Source organism: Pelmatolapia mariae, linkage group LG18, assembly GCF_036321145.2.
Source record: "Pelmatolapia mariae isolate MD_Pm_ZW linkage group LG18, Pm_UMD_F_2, whole genome shotgun sequence".
Taxonomy (NCBI): domain Eukaryota; kingdom Metazoa; phylum Chordata; class Actinopteri; order Cichliformes; family Cichlidae; genus Pelmatolapia; species Pelmatolapia mariae.
In genome coordinates, this window is record NC_086243.1 from 14,536,576 (window position 1) to 14,559,560 (window position 22,985).

At 41.3% G+C, this 22,985-nt stretch overlaps 3 protein-coding genes across 5 annotated transcripts; 2 read left to right on the plus strand and 1 right to left on the minus strand.

Moving 5' to 3' along the window:
- The first annotated feature begins 4,294 nt into the window (after positions 1-4,294).
- Positions 4,295-10,715, plus strand: capn10 (calpain 10). 2 transcript variants are annotated; one of them, XM_063461133.1, is made up of 13 exons: positions 4,295-4,625; positions 4,879-5,052; positions 5,354-5,485; positions 5,612-5,808; positions 5,910-6,139; positions 6,217-6,358; positions 7,448-7,614; positions 7,708-7,964; positions 8,040-8,242; positions 8,325-8,580; positions 8,764-8,957; positions 9,047-9,092; positions 9,634-10,715. In XM_063461133.1, exons 2-13 carry the CDS (start codon positions 4,909-4,911, stop codon positions 9,661-9,663), a joined length of 1,998 nt encoding a protein of 665 aa, XP_063317203.1. In that variant the 5' UTR covers positions 4,295-4,625; positions 4,879-4,908; the 3' UTR covers positions 9,664-10,715. The 2 variants fall into 2 exon arrangements, with proteins under 2 accessions (XP_063317203.1, XP_063317202.1); XM_063461132.1 differs by having other exon boundaries at positions 4,297-4,625; positions 4,882-5,052; positions 9,634-10,714.
- An 81-nt stretch (positions 10,716-10,796) lies between these two features.
- Positions 10,797-15,733, plus strand: eif4e2 (eukaryotic translation initiation factor 4E family member 2). 2 transcript variants are annotated; one of them, XM_063461135.1, is made up of 8 exons: positions 10,797-10,986; positions 11,829-11,940; positions 12,259-12,393; positions 12,524-12,628; positions 12,713-12,865; positions 12,955-13,095; positions 14,265-14,348; positions 14,445-15,733. In XM_063461135.1, the coding sequence occupies exons 1-7, from the start codon at positions 10,862-10,864 to the stop codon at positions 14,298-14,300; spliced, it is 807 nt and encodes a 268-aa protein (XP_063317205.1). In that variant the 5' UTR covers positions 10,797-10,861; the 3' UTR covers positions 14,301-14,348; positions 14,445-15,733. The 2 variants fall into 2 exon arrangements, with proteins under 2 accessions (XP_063317205.1, XP_063317204.1); XM_063461134.1 differs by having other exon boundaries at positions 10,801-10,986; positions 12,955-13,091.
- LOC134616334 (phospholipid scramblase 1) lies at positions 15,635-21,301 on the minus strand. Its single transcript, XM_063461136.1, has 7 exons — positions 20,992-21,301; positions 20,826-20,903; positions 20,545-20,737; positions 18,744-18,855; positions 18,552-18,651; positions 17,058-17,116; positions 15,635-15,664 (listed from the first exon to the last, which is right to left on the minus strand). The coding sequence occupies exons 1-7, from the start codon at positions 21,299-21,301 to the stop codon at positions 15,638-15,640; spliced, it is 879 nt and encodes a 292-aa protein (XP_063317206.1). The 3' UTR covers positions 15,635-15,637.
- Positions 21,302-22,985: the final 1,684 nt, after the last annotated feature.

Consider the following 22,985-nt stretch of genomic DNA (forward strand, 5'->3'; position numbering starts at 1 on the left):
AACATAACATAACATTACATAAGATAAGATAAGATAAGATAAGATAAGATAAGATAAGATAAGATAAGATAAGATGAGATAAGATAACATAAGATAAGATAACATAAGAAGAGATGAGACTGAGATGAGATGAGATGAGATGACATAACATAACATAACATTACATAAGATGAGATGAGATAAGATAAACTGTTTAATTAAACAGAAAGATTAAACAGAAAATACAGAAATGTGGCAGCCATTTTTACAGAATGGGACTTTGCTTTAGTATTAAACTGTACAGCTAGCACTGTATCTTGTTGAATCCATTCCATGACAAATTAAGGCACTTCTGAATGCAAAAGCGGGTCCAAACCGGTACTACAAAAGAGAATAGTGTGATGTCTGTCATAGCAGGAGAAGATCAAGTTTAACTAATGACATTGTTTGCTTTCTAACCATATTCAAATAAGACATGGCAATACATCAAAAGTAAAGACTTTGAAATTAGAAAACAAGTGCTGAGAACTTTCAGTGAAGGTCAACAGCTAAGATGAAAACAGCTTGCGGTTATACTTACAGATAGAAGCCCATGTCTTGTGCACATGGGCTTCTGATGTTATCTGTCTAGCAGTAACATCAACAGGATGTTTAGTTTTTTTTTTTTTCAGGGTTTCTGTACAGCATGTTCCATCTTCTCAATTAGATCTAACTTATTTACAATGATGACCTAGCTAGATATTGTACAGTAGACTAGCAAAATTACTTTAGAAATATTATAACAGAACATCTTCTAAAATTTGCAGCATCATAATAAAGCACCAAAAGTCAAAGTAGAATACTCATTATGCATCAGTGTTGCATTGTTATTTTGTTTTTTGGGGGGGTTGGGGGGGGGGTGGTATTGCATTGTTACATTACAAAGCCAACCGAACCACATCCTCTGCAAAAAAAAAACAAAAAAACTGAGATCAGGAATGAGACCGACTTATTACCGGCAATGCGGACCAAGCTTCTTCAACAGTTGCATAGGTAGCGAATGGTTTGTAGCAAAGGACCACACACCACATACCACCGAAGCACCACCCACAGGACATTCTGAGGAACACGGTTGCCTTTTCTCAGTCCACAAAACACATGTAGACTGGTTGGGCAAACTCCCACGCACCCTCAAATATCTTTGGTAGGATAAAGAGTTGGTCCACTGTTGCACGACCAGGACGAAAACCGAATTGTTCCTCCTGTGTCTGAGGTTCAACCACAGAGTCACTCTCTTTTTCAGTACCCTGGCATAGACCTTCCCAGGGAAACCGTGGAGTGTGACCCCTCTGTATTTTCTAGTCCCCCTTCTTAAAGATGAGAACCAATCCAGTCTGCCAATCCAGAGGCACCGCCCCAGATCTCCATGCAATGTTGCAGAGGTGTATCAACTAACGGCCCTACAGTATCCAGAGCCTTCAGGAACTCAAGGCAAACCTCGTCCACTCCAGGGGTCCTGCTACCAAGGAGTTGTTTAGCTGCCTCAGTGACCTCGCCAAACTCCATCCCCAAACTCCAAGGAAATGGGGATGGAGGAGGGGACTTTTGTACCACACAGTAGTGGAGTACAACATACAGTTCTGGCTAAGTGATTAAATGTTTTAACACAAGTTGAATAACAAACATATGCTAACTATTATTACATAGCAACTTTTAAAAGGTGTTACATGTTTATATTATTATTTTAAAATCTTAGTATCATGAAAGTGAGCAATTTTGCATAATGTACACAGAGGAGGGGGTTTCGGTGGTAGAAAAAAAGACAAGTCACATTTCCCGTTTGACTCAGACAGGGTTTTCCACCTCCCTGACCTCTCGTGGGACATTTCCCTTCCATCTCACACAGTATTTAAACTTCACTGCCACAGCCGGTTACAATCATTTTTTCACTGACTCCCTGAGAATCCTGATCAGAAAACTGATTCACTGCTGATTTACTGAGGATGGCAAAGTTCGCCGTGCGTGTCTCCGTACTGCTGGTGTTGCTGCTGGTGGCACTGAATGAAAGCAGTGAGTATGGCTTCAGCGATTATTCACTGAGACGTTATTATAATGTTTTTTGTCATATTGTCATATAAAATGCTGTTTTCACTGAAATGTCTCATTCTTTCCTTTAAAGGTTCCAAGAAATATTGCTGCACACAGTACCAAGAAAAACCTGTCTCAGTAAAACGGCTGAAAAGCTACATAGTCCAAGATGATAACTGCAAACTCAGGGCAATAATGTAAGGGAAAAAAATCATAACTGCAACTAAAACACATAATCCACACTGACTACCAGCTCTGCTGTGATACTAATGTCCGAACTTTTTTAATCATCAGTTTCAAGACTGTGAAAAACAGACATATCTGTGCCAATCCTGAAGACGAGTGGGTGAAGATTGCCATTCCGTTACTGCCACGGTAAGATCAGTTCCTTACCCTACCAGTAGCTATCAAACACCAGAAGAAACAAAAACACTGTTTTAAGGTTAGTCTTGTGTTTCTGATTTCTAATCCTTTCCTTTTTTTTCTTTTTAAACAGAAAACACTGAGGACAATCGGCATTCACGGAGCTCACTTGAGGGCATCAGTTTACAGACTAGTTCTGTAAAAGTTAAATAGTATAGTATTGTATTTTATATTTTATGTTCTGGTTTTTTTATATTTTTTATACTTCATTTGTATAACATGATTCAAAGCTAATAAATACATTATATTTTTTTAAAAATATATTAATAATTGCATCCGTTGCTTTTTATTGACCTCATGAAAAAACACTACTAGTCTGCATTACTATTTAGCAGTAAAGCTGACTGACACAGCATGAGTACGCGTTTACAACAAGAAAAGAAATCAATTTTACAAACAGAAGGGAGTATCAGAAAACAGCGAAAGATTAAAAGTGAGAAACTAACACAGGCTTATGACTTTTAAAAAAAGCACTTGAGTACAGTAATGGAGTAAACATAAACAAGAATTTCAATTTATGAGATAGAAGTAAGACAGAGACTTAAAACAATAAAAATGTGGAAATAGGACGATACTAAAAGCAACAATAGATATAAATACAGCAAAAACTAATTACAAGAGACACAATAAAGATGCTTAACACAACCAAAGAGTAAAGTACAAAAGGACCACATTTCAAACAAATGTTAAAGAGAGCCAAAGATTTGGTCACAAAGGGGTGTAGGATGACTGGTATAGACAAAAATGATGCCAAATGTCCTCATTAAAACAAAAATGTAAAATGACTAATGAGTGATGTGAGAGAGACAAACAACCACAAGTAGGTCTTTCTCCTTCCTACGAGTGTGGCTCGTCCTGCATGCCCACAGCCAGGTACTCAAACCAAAAAAAGAAATGAAGAAATTTATTACAGCACCCACACAGTCCACACAGTGCAGATCCCCATCAGATTTTTTTTTTTAAAAAAAGGCAGATTAATAACCTACAGATTTCTACAAAATTACCAATTCACACAGAGAAGGTGGTATTCTGCATTTACTACTTCTACATTTACAGTGAGGGAAATAATTATTTGAGCTCCTGCTGATTTTGTAAGTTTGAGCACTTACAGAAAATGATACAGAAATTTTTATGGTAGTTTCAGTTTAACAGAGAGAGACAGAATATCAACCAAACATCGAAAAACAAACAAACAAATAAAAGTTATAAAAATATTTGTACGCTGCTGAGTGAAAGAAGTATTTGATCCCTAAGCAAAACACGATTTAGTATTTGGTGGAGAAACCCTTGTTGGTAAGACGTTTCTCTCGTAGTCAGTCACCAGGTTTGCACACATCTCAGGAGGGATTTTGGTTCACTCCTTTTTACATAAACCCTTTAGATTTCTTGGATGTCTCACAAAACGTCAGCACCCTGCACAGATTTTCTGCAGGACTGAGATCTGCAGAGTTGCCAGACCAGTCCATTGCCTCCATGTGCTTTTTCCTTTGTTTCCTTGGTGGTATGTTTGGATCGCTGTCATGCTGGAATGACCCATCTTCAGTGTTGTGGCTGAGGAAAGGAGGTTTGAGACTGACTGAATGTCACATGGCACACAGCCAGTCTCTGGGAGCCACAATTCTGGCTGCTTTGCAGAGAATAAACTATTGTTTACATTATTTCCCTTAATGACAGCAAAAAAATAATTATATATATTTTTTCTGTAATCAACTGGTAAAACCTTTACCTAATTCATAATGCATTTTAGTAAATCTCTACAAAAACATTCTACACTTTTAGATTATTTTTCCCGCTTTAAGCTGGATGTATCCATGGAATCTGAAACACGGTGTTCCTGCAGTTCAGAGATCCCAGCAGTGGGCGGCAGTGCCCGCAGCACAGGAAGGATTCACTGCATCACCGGAAGACCCCGTGTCTGTTTTATTTTCACCATCACGCGATGTCTGCTGTCGATATAACTTTTACTCATCGCTAAATATGTCACACTGAGAGAAAACCGCTGTGGTTATGGATTTGAAACCACGATAAGATGAAGCGATATGGAGATGCTAGCTTACCTGCTGTGTGTGTCTGTGCTGTGCAAGCTAGTTCGAGCTAACGATGCTATTATACACAATGACAGCTACGTGGCGAAATGAGCTTAAAAGAGGAGCAAGGTAAGATAAATACACACATGCTGTTTCTGACATTATGTTTCCAACATCTCTTTGTATATTTATGTTAGTATGTCATTGTTATTGAGTGAGTGAAAGCTAAAACGTGAAGATGAATATGCCGTAAAAGTCAGTGATGCTCTGTAACGGCAGCTTCCTCTCAGATCCGTGCAGACTTCACGAATGCATAACGTAGTTAAGGTGTAATGCAAGTGTTATATTTAGGTACATGCAGTGAAGGTGGCCTTTGGTCCAGCAGGTTTCCAGGCTGAAAGCAGCAGGAGCCATGAAAGAAGAGGGCAGGGCAGAGTGCGGAGGTCCAGCTCTGTATGAGGACCCGGACTTCCGCTGTGTGGACGCCTCCCTGTTCTCTGGCAGCTCCACGCCTCTGGCCAGACTGCAGGGAGACATAACCTGGCTACGGCCCCAAGTAAGCCTGTCTAGTGGAAATGCCCAGAAAATTCCTTATTGGTTATCTTCCCATTGATCGGGTGTTGTTATTGTTAAGATCCTGCCACATAGGGCACATTTGTGGCCTATTAGCTTGTGCCGCCTCTCACAAGATGAGGGGATTTCCCTTTTCTGGTGGTTGACCTGATTATGAAGGACTCTCAAAGTTACTGCTCTGTATCTCACAAAAATAAATATGTGCAATTAAATTAACCTCCTCTGCTGTTTCCAGCCATATCACTGTCTCAGTCCCAATTATTATTTCCATTTCACATCTCAAGGAGATCTGCCAGTCACCAGTTCTCTTCCCAAGCAACATCAGCCTGGGGCATGCAAAGCAAGGCCTGTTAGGAGACTGCTGGTTCCTCTGTGCGTGCGCCTTCCTGCTCAAGAACAAACAGCTTTTAAACAAGGTAACACAGGCTGGTTGTCTCATCAGTTTGATTTTGTGAGCCCCAGCACTGGTTTTGTTCTAAATGTGGAGAATGTTCATCGTGTTTTTCCTGTTGTCACTCGCATTGTCGTTGGATCCTGTGTAGGTTCTGCCTGAACATCAGCCACAGTGGGGTGACAGCAGGTACAGGGGCTGCTTTCATTTTCGCTTTTGGCAGCAGGGACACTGGACAGAGGTGACCATTGACGACTGCCTGCCCTGCATTAATTCATCTCTTTGCTTCTCACGCTGCCACTCCCCCACTGCCTTTTGGGTTGCCCTGTTGGAGAAGGCCTATGCTAAGTCAGTTGATTCCTTGAGATTAACATGTATTTTTCAAACAAGACCTAATCATAAGGAAAAGTTTGAAACCCCCCCTTTCCTTTCCCTTTCATCTTCTGCAGGCTTCATGGTTCATACGAGCAACTGTGGGCAGGTCAGGTGTCCGAGGCCCTGGTGGACTTGACAGGTGGTCTAGCTGAGCGATGGAGCCTGGGTGACTTTGGCTCGGAGGAGGAGCAGCGAACAGCACAGGACAGTGACCAAGTCAGAAGGAGAAGGCTGGACCTGAACCTTCTGGACCCTGTGAAGGATGACTGCGCGCTCAGCTGCTCCACTCACAGCACGCCTGGAGGTCAGAAAAGTGTCTGCTCACAGATAATACAGTGAGTGATGCTGTGCCACATCACTTGCTGGCCTTCTCTGTTTCAGGACTCACTGAGCTGGATCAGTATCACGCTCTGACTGTCATGGAGTGGCTGGATGTGAAGAAGGTGTCAGAGGGTGAAGTACGGCTGCTAAGGATCAGAAATCCTTGGGGAAGACGCTACTGGGGAGGAGCCTGGGTATGGAGGTGTGTGTCAGACTTGTCTATTGTGGAGTATATCTGACACCCAGATGTGTGGAGTTGAAAGTTGTTAAACCTTCAAATTACAGATTACAAATGTTCTTAAGATTAAAGCTTTTTGAGTGCTCAGAAAAGTACTATACAAGAACCAGTCCATTTACCTTTTATTTACCTAATATTCTGGATAGCATTACCTTGGCCTCCAGTAACACTGTGATGAATCTCATGGTCATTTTTGACCAGGATATGTCCTGTAGTGTCCATATTAAACAAATGAAGGAGCACTATCTTGAATTTGTGTGATATATCTCTAGTTCACACATTCAGTACTTCTAGGCTGGACTACTGTAATTAATTATTGTCAGATTGTTCCAAAAACTGTGTATTTGGACATTGATTTAAAATTTTAAAGTTAAATCATTCACAAAAAAAAAAATTCAAAAAAGAAGGCAAAACAAGACAGCTGATCTGTTAGCTACTAGTTGATGCCATCACTCTACAGATCCACAGCCACACAGGAGCATATTCACATAGTTAGGTTCTGGTGACAGCTCTTAAAGGTAGAGTTCTGCTGATATTTGGTGATTTAAAAGTCAGATATTCCGATATATAAACCAATGTTTTTTTCGTGTTCAGTTATTTATTTACTCATTTATGTCCGACTCTGCTTGGATCAGCTGCTTTATTGTGTTTGGAGTGTTAGTATTCCCAACAGGGAAGTTGCAGAGTGCCATCTGGTGGACAAACTGTGCAACATCAACACAGCAGCGCCTGTTCTATATCTTTTAGTTTTGGTTGATAGATTGGCAACTAGCTCATATCAACCTGTCAATAAATAAATTGGCTGGGGTCTACTCAAAGGTTACTCAATTTATAAAGTGATTCATTAGATTTGACAGCACTGGCTTTAAGATTTCAGACTTTAGTCGCAGCTATTAGGTATAACTGATTTCTCTGTCTGAAGTTATGATTTTATCTCACTAAAGTCACAGTTATTATACGGAATTTGTAGTGCATTTCTGGAATTCACACCTACATCAACAAATTTGTAAATGTGGGAAAATCCAGATGATGTTTCTTTGTATCTCTCTGCAGAGGTGCAGGTTGGGATTCTGTTGCCCCTGATTGTGCTTCGGAGCTACAAGCCAGGGTGGCAGAGGGTGAATTCTGGTTGGACGAGGCTGAATTTATGTCCCAGTTTGATGACGTCACAGTGGGCTATCCCATCAGTGAGGAAGGACACTTGAAGAGCATTTATACTGGTGTTGCCTTATTTTGTTAAAGAGGTTTTTGTTGTTTCAGATGTTACTTTCTTGGTGCCCTTGTTTTAACCTGATGCCTCTCTGCTCCGGCAGGAAACCTGCTGACACACAGTCATCAGCTGGCTGGTCGCTGGGTAAAAGGGCACTCTGCTGGCGGTAGCCGAAACTGCGGCAGCTACGGCAGCAACCCCAAGTTTTGGCTTAAAGTGTGCGAAAGAGGAGAGGTGGTGGTGTCCCTGTTGCAGTGCCGGAAATGGAGAAACACAGATAAATATGCACAAACCCCAGTCGAGGACAGCAACAATACAAAGCACCAGCATTACCAGGCCATCGCGCTGCACTTGTGGAAGGTTTGTTCTCTCATTTAGTGTTGGCATGCGCTCGTGTGGCTTTCCATCACTTTACTGAAAGTATGTTTGCACTAGGTGGAAAAGAAGCGTTTCAATCTGAGCCGGATGTTGAACAGACCTCCTCGCGCTTCTACTCACTGCCATGCCTACGAGAGAGAGGTGGTTCTCCACGGGCAGCTGGAGCCCGGATTCTACCTTCTCATCCCCAGCACCTACCAGCCAGGAGCCGAGGCCCGCTTTCTCATCAGGGTCTTTTCCTCCTCTTCCATCTCCCTCAGGTAAAATGGTCAAATTTTTCACGAAGTTATTCAATGTTTCTGATTTTATTTGCGCCTTTAAAACAATTAATCTCATCCTCAGTGCCATGAAAAGCCCAGCACCCCCACTGCCTTTAACAGCAGACAGTGAGTGGGAGACCAGCTACTTCCACGGCTCGTGGGTTGAGGGAAAGACAGCCGGAGGAAGCAGGAACTTCCTGTCTCACTGGCAGAACCCCTGCTTCCCTTTTACAGTTTCTGATGATCCAGCAGTGACATCAGGAGTTAATGTCAGGGTTACCCTGCACCAGAGCCGGCCTGATACGGATCTGCACCCTATTGGCTTCCACATTTACAAGGTCAGTAAAATACAAAGTCAGAGCATCAGTGTTAGCTTACATTATGTGACATCCGTCCTTCTGCAGTTCAGTCTGTACACTAGGATAGATTTCACATCGCCTCTGAGTAGCTTAACATTATTTTACTTCTCTTTATCCGGTATTGCTTTTAGTCGAAATATCTGCTTTTAACAACATAACTAGGTACTAGAAGGGCAATCTGAGCAGATGATATCCAGGGATGAGGATCCTGTGGCCAGCTGTGTCCCTCACTGTTACACGCAGGACGTCAGTCTGGCCTGTTCACTTCCTCCCGGGGCTTACTCCATAGTGCCGTCCACTTATCAGCCCGACTGCTTTGCAGGCTTCAGTCTGAGCCTCGCTCGCAGAATACAAAGGTTAGCTCTGTCATCAAGCAGACGTTTTTTTTTTTAATAGGTAACAAGTTCTTGTCGCTAATGATGGTGGATCTGTGTGTGTCTTTCAGGAAAGTAGTGAAAAGCCAGGAAAGGCTCGGGAAAGCCGTTCAGGAGGTTAGTGAATTTGAATTATGCATTGTATTATGTAACACGAGGAATTCATCAGGTGGAACCAAAGGATTTAGTGTCTGGGTGAATGTGCAATATTGTCCCAATCCTCTCCATCCTTTCCTGTGTTATGAACTTGAATAATGGCCAGAAATGTAGTTACTGACGAACATTATGACATCACAGTGATGTTGACCTTTGACTATTTTAATTGTTTGATGTCATTGCTTCTCCATTTTTTCCTATTAGACTTTTGTGATAATTTTCTTAGAATTAACATGAATTCTTGCATTGTAAGCTTTTTGTAAAATAAGGGTGAGCTTTAACCACCAAATTCTAATCATTTGTCCCGAGGTTCAGGTAAGTGTCTGTGCCAATTATGAAGGCCTGACAACTCGCACTGGAACACACGCTAGTACAATTACGACTTGTTAGCATGCCGCATATTTGCGTGACTTAATGCGTAGTTAACTGTTTAATGATTGTGGTCAGAAGATGGCAGCACTCAATAATCCCTCTGTCTTGTCTGCCTCTGTCTGGACGGCAGGTTTCTCACGTCTCTGTGATGCAGAGCTAGATCTCTGGGACCGTTGCTGCTCCACTAACATCGACTTACCTCCATTTGTCTCTTGGCCCGTGATAAAAGAACCAGCCAGGCCACAGATATCGTGTGTGTGTTTGTGTGAGCATACATGTACACGCTCCCCGTGGATGAGAAGGCAAGCAGGCTTAGTGGGAATCCCAAAAAAAAGCCTTTATCCTGAACCGCCAAGGCTCTGGGTTGATGGGCAGCTACATGCTTGTCGGCGATTAGGACATCAGAGGTTGTCGGTGGGCTGGGCTGCTAATGAAGTATGACGGGACTGGCTGGTGTAAACAAACAGCCGCCACTGAAGAAGGCCGCCGCTGCTCTTGCTCACTCACTCACTGGTGCGCCTGCCGGCCCAGAACAAAGGGCCCTCTCATGAAGGTCCTCGCGGAGGCACAGGGGGCAAGGGGCTAGGGGATGGTCTGCAGAAGCAGCGCCAACCGAACCACACCACACCATACCGTGATATACCACCCCGGAGCTTTCCTGCTGTCCCTCACCCACAAACACTCTGCTTTTTATCTGGCTTTAATTGTTTGTTTCCAATACACAAACACAGGGGTTTTCATGGTCTTGTAGCCACTAAGCTCCCATAATTCTGTCTAATGCCTGAACCGATTTGGACCAAAAGAAGTCCCAACTCCATCCTCACCCTCCAGCTCCCTTTGTTTTTGATTTTTTTTGCCCCCCCTCCCCTCTTCAAAACTTGGTCCACAGCTCTGCTTGGACCTGAGCACAGCTACTGTTTGAAGGCGCTGCGAGAACAGATTGCAAGCAGAGGAATGGAAAGCGTTGAAACGAGGGTTGCAGCGTATCAGAGGAAGCCGCTTGCTGTGATGAAGCCACCCGTGTTGTTCTGAGGCTGTTCTTGTGTGACAGTGTGTGTCGGCCTGCACATACATCTGCGCTGAAGTCACAGGGTTTCTGATTATTCAACAGAGTCATCAGACTCTGAAAAACTACAATTAACAGATCACAGTGGTACTAATGTGCATTTATTATATCTTAAAGTTCTGAAATGTGGAGAATAAAATAAAATTATTGGGACTTTTGCTTCATGTATGCATATTTCTTAATTACTTATTTATTTTAATGCACATTTCAATTAAGTATAAATGAGCGCATGCTTAATAGTAATGACGTGGTTCACCTCTGACCTTTTCGTGCTCATCACCAAGATCGATACATGGCATGCGCGTCCACTAAACCGCTGCTGTGCGCGTCGCCGTCACTTGCTGCGGGATTCAGGAGGCTGTGGTCGGACTCCGAAAAGACTCCTATCTACAAAATAATGAACAACAAATTTGACGCGTGAGTATTTAAAAACATTTCGCTGAATATCCAGAGATCGGTCTCGTCGGTCGCTGCTGTGAATTCACTGGGGAGGGTAACGTAAGCTGACCGTGGTTTGCGTGTGTGAGAGGTGTGTCAGCTTTATTATATGTTTTTGCATGAATTATGTTCTTTTATTAACTCACGGGAGTGCGAGGGCAACACGTAGACGCGCTTTTAAAAAGAAAGGGAGCAATATCTGTGAGTAAATGGTGCTTTTTGATGAAGAATTTCAGTGTTGTTAGCTGTTAGCTTGGCCTGGAGGAAGGCGGATAGGCCTCGAATCCTCGGTGTGGTAGTTAACTGAGAGGCGGGGAGCGGCGCGTAGAGGCCGGTCACAAATTAGACTCGCGTGGCCAATAAATACGGGAAGCTGGAGAGACACTGTTACACGCAGAGAGCTCTTATTAATAGTGACCGTAGTTTAAGATTAGCACAATAGTCAGAGCGCATGTTTGCAGGCCACAACTTTAAAATGCATCAGTTGCAGGTTTATTGGGTTAAGTTGCCTTAAATGAATACAGCAGCCATGCTGCAAATCTTCTATTCGTCGAGGTTATAGTTTGTGTTCATTTTTTTCTTGTATTTCTGATGTGTTGACCAGGATGAGGGCACAACTAAATAATTTAGATACTGGTTGCTGTAAGACGGTATAACGCCAACAGAATGGGTAACAAAATGACAAAAGATTTGATTTAAAACACTCTGTAAAAAGAGTTAAAATGAAAAGGGCTGTTACCTGACAACAGGTGTAAAGTCCCTTTTGATTTCAACTATTGATTGCATGATACAAATGTATTCTGCATTTCCCTTGATTGTAGTCTGAAAGACGATGACAGCGGAGACCACGACCAGGATCAAGGCTCACCGAAAGACGGTGAGAAGGAAAAAAACGAAGATGAAGAGAAGGAGCAGAACACTTCCAAGAAAAAAGTGAGGCCGCTAAAGTCTTACACAGATGTATTTGCAGATTGTGCTACTATTTGTTGAACAAAGGTACAGTTTCTTTAGTTTTGGTTTGTTTGTTAAACTATAAAATTTTGAACCTCTGGAAATGAATTAAACAGTAAATATAATTTTTGAAGAACCTCTAGATTAAAGCAAAAAGTCTGCACTTTAATCATATGTTAATTATTAGATTTAAAATCCACTTTGGTGGTGTACAGAGGCAAAATGACAAATTATAGGTCTGAGTTTGTATAAAGTTAATATGTCAATGAGCTGTACATGTTACTCTCTCGTTTCCGGCAGATGGTGGTGCCAGGAGCAGGAGAACACCCTCTCCAGTACAATTACACCTTTTGGTACTCCAGACGCACCCCAGGGAGACCAGCCAGCACTCAGAGCTACGAACAGAACATCAAACAAATTGGCAGCTTTGCTTCGGTGCGTCGCTCCACATCACATCTTTATATGGCTTAAAACAGGAGCCAGTGCACTTTTCCTTGCCCATGCAGAACTGCACACTCCACATTTTGACTCGTTTTCCACTAATTATTACAATTGTCCATCCCAGGTGGAGCAATTCTGGCGTTTCTATAGTCACATGATCCGACCTGGCGATCTGACAGGTCATAGTGACTTCCACCTCTTCAAAGAAGGCATTAAACCCATGTGGGAGGTAAGCACACTGGCTGATATCTTCTATTTGCTCTGGTTGTTTGGTTATGCGTGAAAGGCCTGATCTGAAATTGTGTATGTTTAGGATGATGCTAATAAGATGGGTGGGAAGTGGATCATTCGTCTGAGAAAAGGCCTGGCATCTCGATGCTGGGAGAACCTGATCCTGGCTATGCTGGGAGAACAGTTCATGGTAGGAGAGGAGATCTGTGGGGCTGTGGTGTCAGTACGTTTCCAGGTAAAGCCAACAGCAGACACACTCGGTTGCACACTAACTGCCTGACCTAACGCTCACACATGCCTCCTCTTCATGCTGCTTCTCCCCAGGAGGACATCATCTCCATCTGGAACAAAACAGCCAGTGACCAGGCGACCACTGCCCGCATCAGAGACACCCTGCGCAGAGTCCTCAACCTGCCCCCCAACACCATCATGGAGTACAAGACACACACAGACAGCATTAAGTATGTATGTCTTCTCCTTTTTTATTTTCTTCTCCAGCTTTTCTTTCTCTTCAGCTCTTCCATAAACCTGCATGCTCACACACATTTTCCAACCAAAGAGGCAATGAGAGAGTACACTTACATGTTGCCTTTTTAATGGCTTGTTTTTAACATGCTCAGGTGATAAGATGATGGTTTTCTGTAAGTTAGATTTTTATTTTGACAGTATGTTTGGATTTTAAGGGAGAAATAACAGAAACACAATTATCAAAATGTTTTATTTTATTGTTTGAAGTATTATTCCAAATTGAAATGTATAACTGTACACACAACCACATATCTTGTGCATGTCTATATACTAATATAATTTTACAAACTCCCATATTTTTCTATTAGTTCATTATTAAAAAGAGAGAGTGAAACAAATGCCCATTTAACTGATTATAATGGTTTTCCATTGCAGTCTTAACCTTGAGTCAGTATTTCTTCAGTATACAAGAACTCAGTTCTGCCTTTTGTTCCCATTTTCATGCTTTTCAAAATCCAAGTGGGGAAAAAACAACTAGTTCTGTGTCCATGGTTGTCCTTTGTAGCTTTGAATGTGAATGCCTAGTATGATGGCTTTCAAGTCCTTTTACACAATCTCTATATCCTCATGTAGATGCTGTTGCTCCATTTTTTTTTTTTGTTTTTTTTTTACTCACGGCGCTTGATATTAATGAGATGGGATGTTCTTGACACATGTTGTTAAAAACTTCTGTTTATAATGGCCAGCCAGTCCAAAGAAAGGATAAAAAGCTAAAAGACCAACTTCTTCTGCACGAAGGCACAGAAAAGATGCACAGGGATTATTTTGAGCTCTGAATCGTGCAAAGGTTCTCTAGTAAAGTCTAGAAATACCAGTATGGAGCTAAGAATAATAAGTCCCATTCATTCTAAAATGGCCTGTATAAATCTTTATAATATTGAAATGACCTCTGTTAGTATATTTCTTTATTTTGGCAGCTTTAGCTCATAAAGCTAAGCCTAAAATTTTCATCATTAGTTTTTGGTAACTGTGAATACAACTATTTTTCCCATCTAAACCTCTCATTCAGTTAACTGATGGGCTTACGATTCTTCCAGGAAAATAATTAGATTTCTTTATGCATTTTACTGCGAATTATAATTTACTGCATCCTCCTCTGTTTGCAGAGCATGGGAAGACTTCCATGGTCTGGTGAATGCTAGCGGAGGACGTTAGCCCCCCACCCCCCTCACCGAGATGCTCAGCGAAGAGTAAGAACTCCTGCTGTGGGATTTCACATGAACAACAACACAACCTGTGTGATGTAGTTAGACTCTACTTATGTGGTCTCTGTTTGCGGTGTGCAGGTGTGTGCATACGGGATGTGTTGGGGGAAGCCGAGTCCAGAGAAGGGCAGCTCTGCGTGGATTGGCACTGCGTAATGCGAAGACAGAGCAAAAGTCGGGGACCGAGGCCAGGAGACCGTTGGGTCTTTGTGTCAAATTGGAAATGAACAGAAAAGCCTTTCAACAGAACACTGAAACAGGTCTATGAAAGAGGTGATTTTAATCAACTGGAAGAGGAAATTACAGTTTTGTTTCTTTTTTTTTAGTAATGCAAGTTGTAACATCTTTTAACCAGTGAGTGACTGGTGTGGGCTGTTCTGGTCATGAACGCTCGACAAAGTGTGCTTTAAATACAACAGAATCAGTTGTACTCTATATGATTTTATTGCTTAACGTGACATTTCACCTGCTGTTAAAATAGGTGTGCTAATCAGTTTTATTGGGACTCAAACAGGGTTATTATAACACAGTGCTGTATTTTAACTACAATTCCTCTAGTCATTTTGGACTAGAACAAATATTAATGTTGTTTAAATGCAATCCACATCAAAGATCACTTAATAGGATTTAAAAAAAAAATTAAGTTGTATCCCAAAGGATGAGGATCCTGTGTTGGGCAGGTTTCTATAACCGGCATCTTTAGAATGAACTGCCAAGCTGCCTAAATCACTGTGCCTGGCCTCAAGCCCGACCTGAACCAGGTTTCCCTTCCCTGCCTTCTCCTTTCTTTACCCCACCTTTAAAGGAAGGGCTCTGCTTTAATGTCAAAGGTGTATAGGAGTCCTGAAACACTGATATTCACTCCTTTTCCATTTTGTAGTCCACGAAAGAAAACGGGGCCCAGGGTCTGTTACAGTTTTTATCCTGGGGAGCTTTTTTTTTGTTTTGTTTTTAATATGTTAAGAAAGAGCCTACAGTTTGTTGAAAAACTGTAATGCTGCCCTTATTTGTTATTGTAATGATGGATGCAGGTGTGTGTGAGTGTGTGGAAAGCGAGGAAACACTGTTGGATGTACACCTGATGGATTATAGCAATAAATGGTAAATATGCATCTGCTGCTAAAGATGGTTTAGTGCCATTTTTCTTTCATAAACGCTGGAACTGAAGCTGTGGAGTTTGCAAGAAGCCGAGATTCCTCTTTATCCGCTCTTCTTTCTTCCCGGACCGGGAAGCTTGGGTGCCCGTTGGTCTGTAAATCATGTGATGATGCTGGTCAGCTCATTTCAAAGAACATATGATTCTGCAGAGAAATCATTCAGACAGGTTAGAAACAGTGTTAGTTTTTCTTTGTATTAAAATGTCTTCTTTATGTATGCTTTTAATGGCTTTTTTTTTTTTTTTTTGGAGAAAGAAAGCAAGTGTGCACACATCCAGGGACACTTGGCAAACAAGTGTCCCAGGCAAACAAGGGGGGGGAGAAAAAAGGAAGAACGGTCTGAACACTTTTTGGCTCAAAGTAATAATTTACTCCTTAAAGAATCTTTACATAAGCAGATTTTTGATGCTTGCGATTGATACCCGAGGAAGATCCCACACATCAAAATGTTGCTTTTGTTACATGCAAACATGTTGTTTGTTTGCATGTAACCTCAATATAAATTATGATCTCCAGTTGTAATGCAAGTTCCAGTTAAACCAAATCGTGAAAGGCTCCTTAGGAGCCAATACATCAAATATTATATTCTAATATTACAGTGCACCTATCTGGGATCATCTTAATATCGTGTCCTGATTTTTATACTGAACCGCTGATTTCCAGTTAGTATACAATGATCCCAAGGCAGGGATGTCGAACATACAACCTGGGGGCCAGATTAGGCCTACCAAAGGATCCAATCCGGACCAAAAGCATTTAGGAAAATTAAAAAGGAAAAAAACATCAAATAAGGAGGGCATGAACTTAAAATATGTTTAATAATTGCTCAGTCAAACTAAAGTGAAAATAGGACAGAAACCTTGCAACTTTAAAAAAAAAAAAAAAAACTTTATCAAAGCATTAAAAAAAAAAAAGAAAAAGAAAAAAAGATTAAAGGTAGTTGTAATGACCAGCTGCTTACCAAGAGATGGAGCGTGTCAGTGATCATGAGACGATTGCAAAGATTGCCGGGTGGGAAGGAACTTGTCTTCTAGAAATATTGCATCTTATTGCCAATTTGACCTCCAGTCACAAACAGAGTATGCAGATTCTGTCTTATTGTGGTTTTATTGATGTATTAATGCACAAAAGTCATTTTGAAGACAGCAGCTGACTGCGAGTGGTTGCAGACCTGGTCCTTGTCTTCAAAGCAACCACCAGTACAGATGGACCAATGATACTGTTAGCTAAATGTACTTTTATATTAATATGATTAACAGTTGAAATCGTTACCTAAAATTACAAATATATGTTATTCACTAAAATTATAGAATGAAATTAAAATTGTTAGCTGCTGTTTGAAATGATTATGAAAAAGTATGAATGAACAGATAAAACTGTTGCTGAAGGTTGATTCATTAGTAAGCTAATTTATTCATAACACATACTTGCAACTAAGTCTTCAAAGTCTAATGTACTGAGGGTAGAAACTTTGGGAAAGGTATAATTATATTGTGTATGACAAAACATCTTCCCACCGACGGACACACATGCTTACCAACAGGAAAGTGGCTGCCAGGAGAAGGAGTTTGGTGTGTGACTCCATACTGAGTGGAACTAGAAGATGAAAATAGAATACATACAGTTGTACTAAAGCCGTGATTAAATAATAAACTATGTTTATGACTTTGGTATACTTAGAAAGAAGTCTGATACTAGCCAGAGAGATGCAGTTAATGTTTGGCAACTATTTTTTTCTTTTTTTAAAAAACAATCTAGTGGTGTTAGTTGATGTCCCTGTAAATATCATGGAACAGTCTTTTTTCATTTATTTTTTATAAATTAAAAGCATTCACTGGTGACTTTATTAGGTACACCTGTTTGGCTGTTTGTTAACACAAATCTGACCAGCTAATCACATGCCAGCAGCTCGAAGCTTTTAGGCATGTGGTTGTGAGGAAGACGACCCACTGAAGTTAAAGGTAAAAGTGCCTTGTTGATGCAAGATGTCAGAGGATAATGAGCAGATTGCTTCAAACTGATAGGAAGGCAACACCAAGTCAAATAATACTAACTTTTTTATTAAAGTTATATAGCACTTTTCTAAACAGAGTTGCAGCCAAGGTATGCCGAAGAGAGTGTCTGAATGCACAATACATCAGGCATGCTCTTGCATACCTAGCAGAGCTACAGCAGACCACACTGGGTGCCACTCCTGTCAGCTATGAACAAGAAGTGCATTGAGGTGACTGTTGTTGAGGTTTGGTGCTATGAATAAAACTGAATGTTGTTGATTTCTGCTGCAACATTCAGTTGTTTCAGAATTTAAAATGAACTGCGTGGAGTCATTAACCCTGCCTTGTATAAATGGTTCAGGCTCCTGGTGGTGTAGTGTGTCAGATATTTTCTTGGCACTCTTTGGACTTCATATGAACAGCATTTAAACACCACAGCCTACCTGAGTATTGTTTCTGACTGCGTCCATCCCTTTATAACCACAGTGTACACACCTGATGGCATCATGTCTGAAAGCTCAAACTATTTGTTTTTTTTTTGTTTTGCTTTTGTTCTTTTTTTATGTGACAGTGAGCTCACTGTGCTCCAATGGCCTCCAGTCACCAGGCCTCAATGTAATGGAGTAACTTTGGGATGTGATGGAAAAGGAGATTCACATCATGAAGGTGCAGCCAAAACTTCTGTTGCAACTGTGTGATACTGTCATGTCACGATAGACCAAATTCTCTGAGGGGTGTTTGCAGCAACTTGTCAAATCTCTGGCACAATACTTAAAGCAGCTCTGAAGGCAAAATATACTGCAGTTTAGTACTAGCGAGGTGTACCTAATAAGGTATCCGGTGAGTGTGTTTTATTATATTGGTCTGTTGTTTTTCTTTCAGTCACGTTTCTTAACTGCTCAGTAAATAAAAGTATCAGATCTGAAGAGGTCGATTAAATTAAACTTGGTCCAAAACTAAACTTTGGGAAAGGTAAATGTTCTCTGGCATCCTGTCAAAGAGAAATTAGGAATGTAATTTACTGAGGTAGAACTCACCCTCCAGCCCAAAATATTCATGGTCCATGTTGTGATCTTCGTTGAAGCCAGGCCATTTCTTCCATATCGTGCCTATTTCCTCACCAATGTTGGAGACAATCTAGTGTATAATTTAAAACTGCATGAAAGCACTGCTGCAGTGTTACGCTTTTCAGTCACACATATACTTTTATGAGTTATAAATATTCCTACCTGGAATTGTTGGTTGGAGAAGCAACGGCATGGACAGCAGGAGCCCTGGATTCTGATGGTAGACGCCCCTGCTGAAGTGCAGACCTCCAGGAGGGGTGTAAACATGCTCCATCTGAAAACATGGTCACCAACACACAGCAACTCAGTAACCGTGCACTAAGCCTCCTGGCAAATAGACTGGCCAGTGCTTCACACAGAGGCGCAGCCCAGTCTTGATGGTTGGATGACTACATTTTCAGCTGTCATGATTCTGCAGCACCAAAGCAATTGTTTGCTTGGTGTCAGAAGAGTTCAATTTGGGGCATGCTTTATTAGAGCACAACTGAGAGAATATTTATACCAAGTCGAACTCTGGTCACTGAAACCTCTGCCAGGCCAGTCCTAATTGGGCACAACTTCACCGACTGTTGCTTCTGGAAAACTCTAAATTCGACACACAAAGACACCCCCGCTAACCCTGGAGTCAGATTTAGGCCAGATGAAGAAGGAAGTATTTTGACGACAGAAGAGCCGTGAGCCTGCCATGCCATTGGCCAACATTCCCATTAGGAAGGATGTCGCATTCCTTCCCCTATGAGCCCACGCCAGCTCTGTTGGTGTGTTTTTGTGTGCAGACAGCTGTGCTGTGCATTAACCATCCCAGGTTTATATTACACTCAGGCTGTTCAGAACAGTAAAGGCCCCGACTGCTATTTACAGACAGGCCTGAGCATCTAGGGTGGGCCAATGTGGTCCCAGGCCTTGAGTGACATGGAAAAAGGCTCACATGCGAAGTGTTTAGTCTGACAGTATGAAATGCTACTGGTGTTTGTTCACCCAAATTAAAAATGTAAAATTATAGTAATAATAATAAGAAAAAAATATACTATATGAACGTTATTCTTCAAACTCAAATGATCCACAAAACAACCATTTTATCCAGACTAGTTCCTTACTTCTAGGCTGGACTGCTGTAACCCATTATTATCAGATTCTTCTAAAAGTTCCCTGAAAAGCCTTCAGTTGATCCAAAATGATGACAGGAATTAGGTACTGACAGGGACTAGAAAGAGAAAGCATATTTCTCCCATACTGGTTTCTCTTCATTGGCTCCCTGTTAAATTCTGAATCAAATTTAAAATCTTTCTGATCACATACAAGATCTTGAATAATCAGGCCCCCTTTTATCTAAAGGACATCATAGTACCATATAACCCCAATAGAGCAGATTGAGGTTTAAAATTTTCCTTTCTAATCAACTTATAGTTAGAGCTGGACTCTGAGCCAGGTCCTCCCAGAGGTTTCTTCCTTTTAAGAGAGAGCTTTTCCTTCCCTGTGTCGCCAACTGCTTGCTCACAAGGGGGTCATCTGCTCGTTAGGGTTTCTTTCTAATATTGTTGGGTCTTTACCCTACAGTATAAAGTGCTTTGAGGTGACTTGTTGTAAATTGGCACTATATAAATAAAACTGAAATGAGTGAGTGCAGACTAAAGACTTCTGTGGACTCCTTCATACATAATTATATTTATGTTTATAATTTTTGTTAACCCATTAACCAAAGGCCAGTAGTTGGTAAAATTCAGTTCATTAGATTTTGCAGAGAACCTAAAGAGGCTGATGTATGAAGTATGTCTCCTTAATATAAATCTTCACCACTAACTTTACCTACTTTATATATTCACTCTACTTATAACAACAGAAGTGAGCTATATAAGCTTCAGTGTGGCTTGATCACATGTAATTTATAACTACTGAGCAACATAAGGAAACATCAGCGTTTAGTAGGAACATATATACACCAAGGAATGAACAAGTTTCCTACCTCTGATGTACTGTGCCAATGAGATGGTTTTGAGGTGTATACGCTCTCATCTCCATCAGGCAGCAGCCCAGGCAACAGGCGTCCACCCTAAAGGGCCTTTCAAAATAAAAGACCTGACTGCCCTCACTGTCAAAGCCTTTCAGGGTGTAGGCCCGAGCTGGACCACAGCACTGCAGACACACACAGGAGCTCTCTAAAAGGAGGGAGAAGCGAACAAATGCTAAGAATATGCTGAAAAACATCAGTAGTTATAAGAGTAAGAGGTGGAACGGGACAAATACCTTCCACAGCCACAAATGACAGTGGCCTGTTGCCTTCTGTAGTGATGTTATAGATCCTCCTAGAAACACACTGAGGACCTGCAATCAGGATGTGGTATTTTCTTAACGCATACACATCTAAACAAGAGTCCTGTTTTATGTAAAAGAAAAAAGTAGTCCTCCTCACCTTGCAGCTCTGGCTTGGCAGTGATATGAATCTCGCTAGCAGTTTCCAGCACAGACATAAAGCATGACCTCACTGCACTACCAGTCTTCTTTACCGGTGGCTGCATCAAGCCATTCTCAGCAGTCTGGCCCAAAAGCTGCTCTTCAGATTCCAGGTCAGGAGGCATTTGGTGGGATTTGGGTGGAGTGCTTTGAGTCTGGCACTCACAAGAGGGCCCACAGCGGTTGTGAAAAGCCCTGAAGACCATGTGAATGTGCTTCTCTCGCTCAAGTCGTCCAAAGGGAAGAGGCTGATTGATCACTGCTGACATGGTCTCAAACTAAAAAATGAATCATACCGAAACCTTAAAGAAAACATTTGAAGGATGGATGCTTTAACTCATACCCAGTCTATAGGCTGCAAGCAAGTTACTTAAATAAAGTATAGTAAGTGCTAAAAGAAGAAAATCCACACACATCTTTCATTATTTACAAACCAAATTCCCCCAAAAGTTGTGAAAGTGTGTAAAATGTAAATAAAAACAGAACATGGCAGCCACATGTATTAAAAAAGCTGTGAGCAGGGCCATGTTTACCCTGTGTAGCATCCCCCCTTCTTTTAATAACAGCCGGTAGACATCTGGGTACTGAGAAGACCACCTGCTGCACTTTTAGAAAAGCTATGATCATATCTGCTCAGCACTGCTGGATCTTTGTCATATTTTTGTTTAATGGTGCAATTAACCTAATTAGTTGTAAAATGTTCCTCCAGCTGTTTCCTTTGAGTACCACTTACTTTCCCAGCCTTTTGCCAACCCCAATTTTCGGAGCCATTTTCTCAGTTTAAACGTTTGATATGTTTTCAGTGTTCTGTTGTTAAGAAAATGTAGGTTTATCAGATTTTCAAACAGTTGCATCACAACTTTTTGGAGCTGGTGTTGTGCCTTAAATACTAAATATTAATCTGACAAAATGATAAAACATCCACTAAAACGGTCTCAAAATCATAGCAAAAAGTGCATAAACAAAACTACAAATAGATCTTTATCATGTAAGCTTGTAATTTAAAATTTAATTAATTTTTATGTTATGATCAAAATTTTGATAGGGGAAAAAAAAGGAGCTTTCCTTCTCCTGTACTGTGTTTCTTGGCAGTTCCCTGGTATCAATATTAACATCCTCCTTGCAATAGTAGCCAGCTTAATACTTTTTCACATTCAGATCACACGCTAATATTTCTGTCTCACCCAGCCTGCAGCTGCAAGTAGCAGCTCACAGCATCAAACCGAAGCTCCCTTGTATAAACATTGATAGCTCAAGAGTTTCTGTACTGGCTAAGATCTTCCTGGAGCCTTTACTTATCATGTATTTCCAATAAGAGATTAGAAAGAAAAAAAACAGCACAAAAGAGTATCACAGGCCTGCTTACCATCAGTGTTCACCCTCCACAGACTCGGATCATCTAAGTGTTACGAGCAAGAAACCAGATGAGCCTTCATGAGTTATCATTATCTGGAGGGGCTAAGCCTTCTTACCCCCCGTGTGTTTGTGTGGCTATTCGCATAGCAGTGTTTGGCTTTGTGAGTGTTTTCGGACTTCTCACTTCAGCTCCATCTCAAAACGACTCTGTTTCCATCCCAACCAGCCGGATCTGCCTTTTGTTGGGGTAGAAAGGCACAACTCAGTCATGTAATTGAAATGCTTCCAGAGGAGGGGGGGCTGTGCAGGATATTTGTGCTTCAGTGGTAGGGTTGGGAGTGGAGGGGTGGGGGCAGAAACTTTCCACTGGCCTCAAAAATGACTCAGTCACAAAAATCATGCAATTAAAATGCTTTTATTGATAAAAAGAAAGATTCTCGTAGATTACAACAAATGAAATCTGTGGTCAACACCATGTCTCGTGGCTTGTGCCCATAGTTTTGTTAAAAATGAACAACACTTAGAGCAAACACTGAGATATAAGTAAGGAGACCATCTTCTACAGCATTAAATGCAACACAAACAATCTCAACAGCC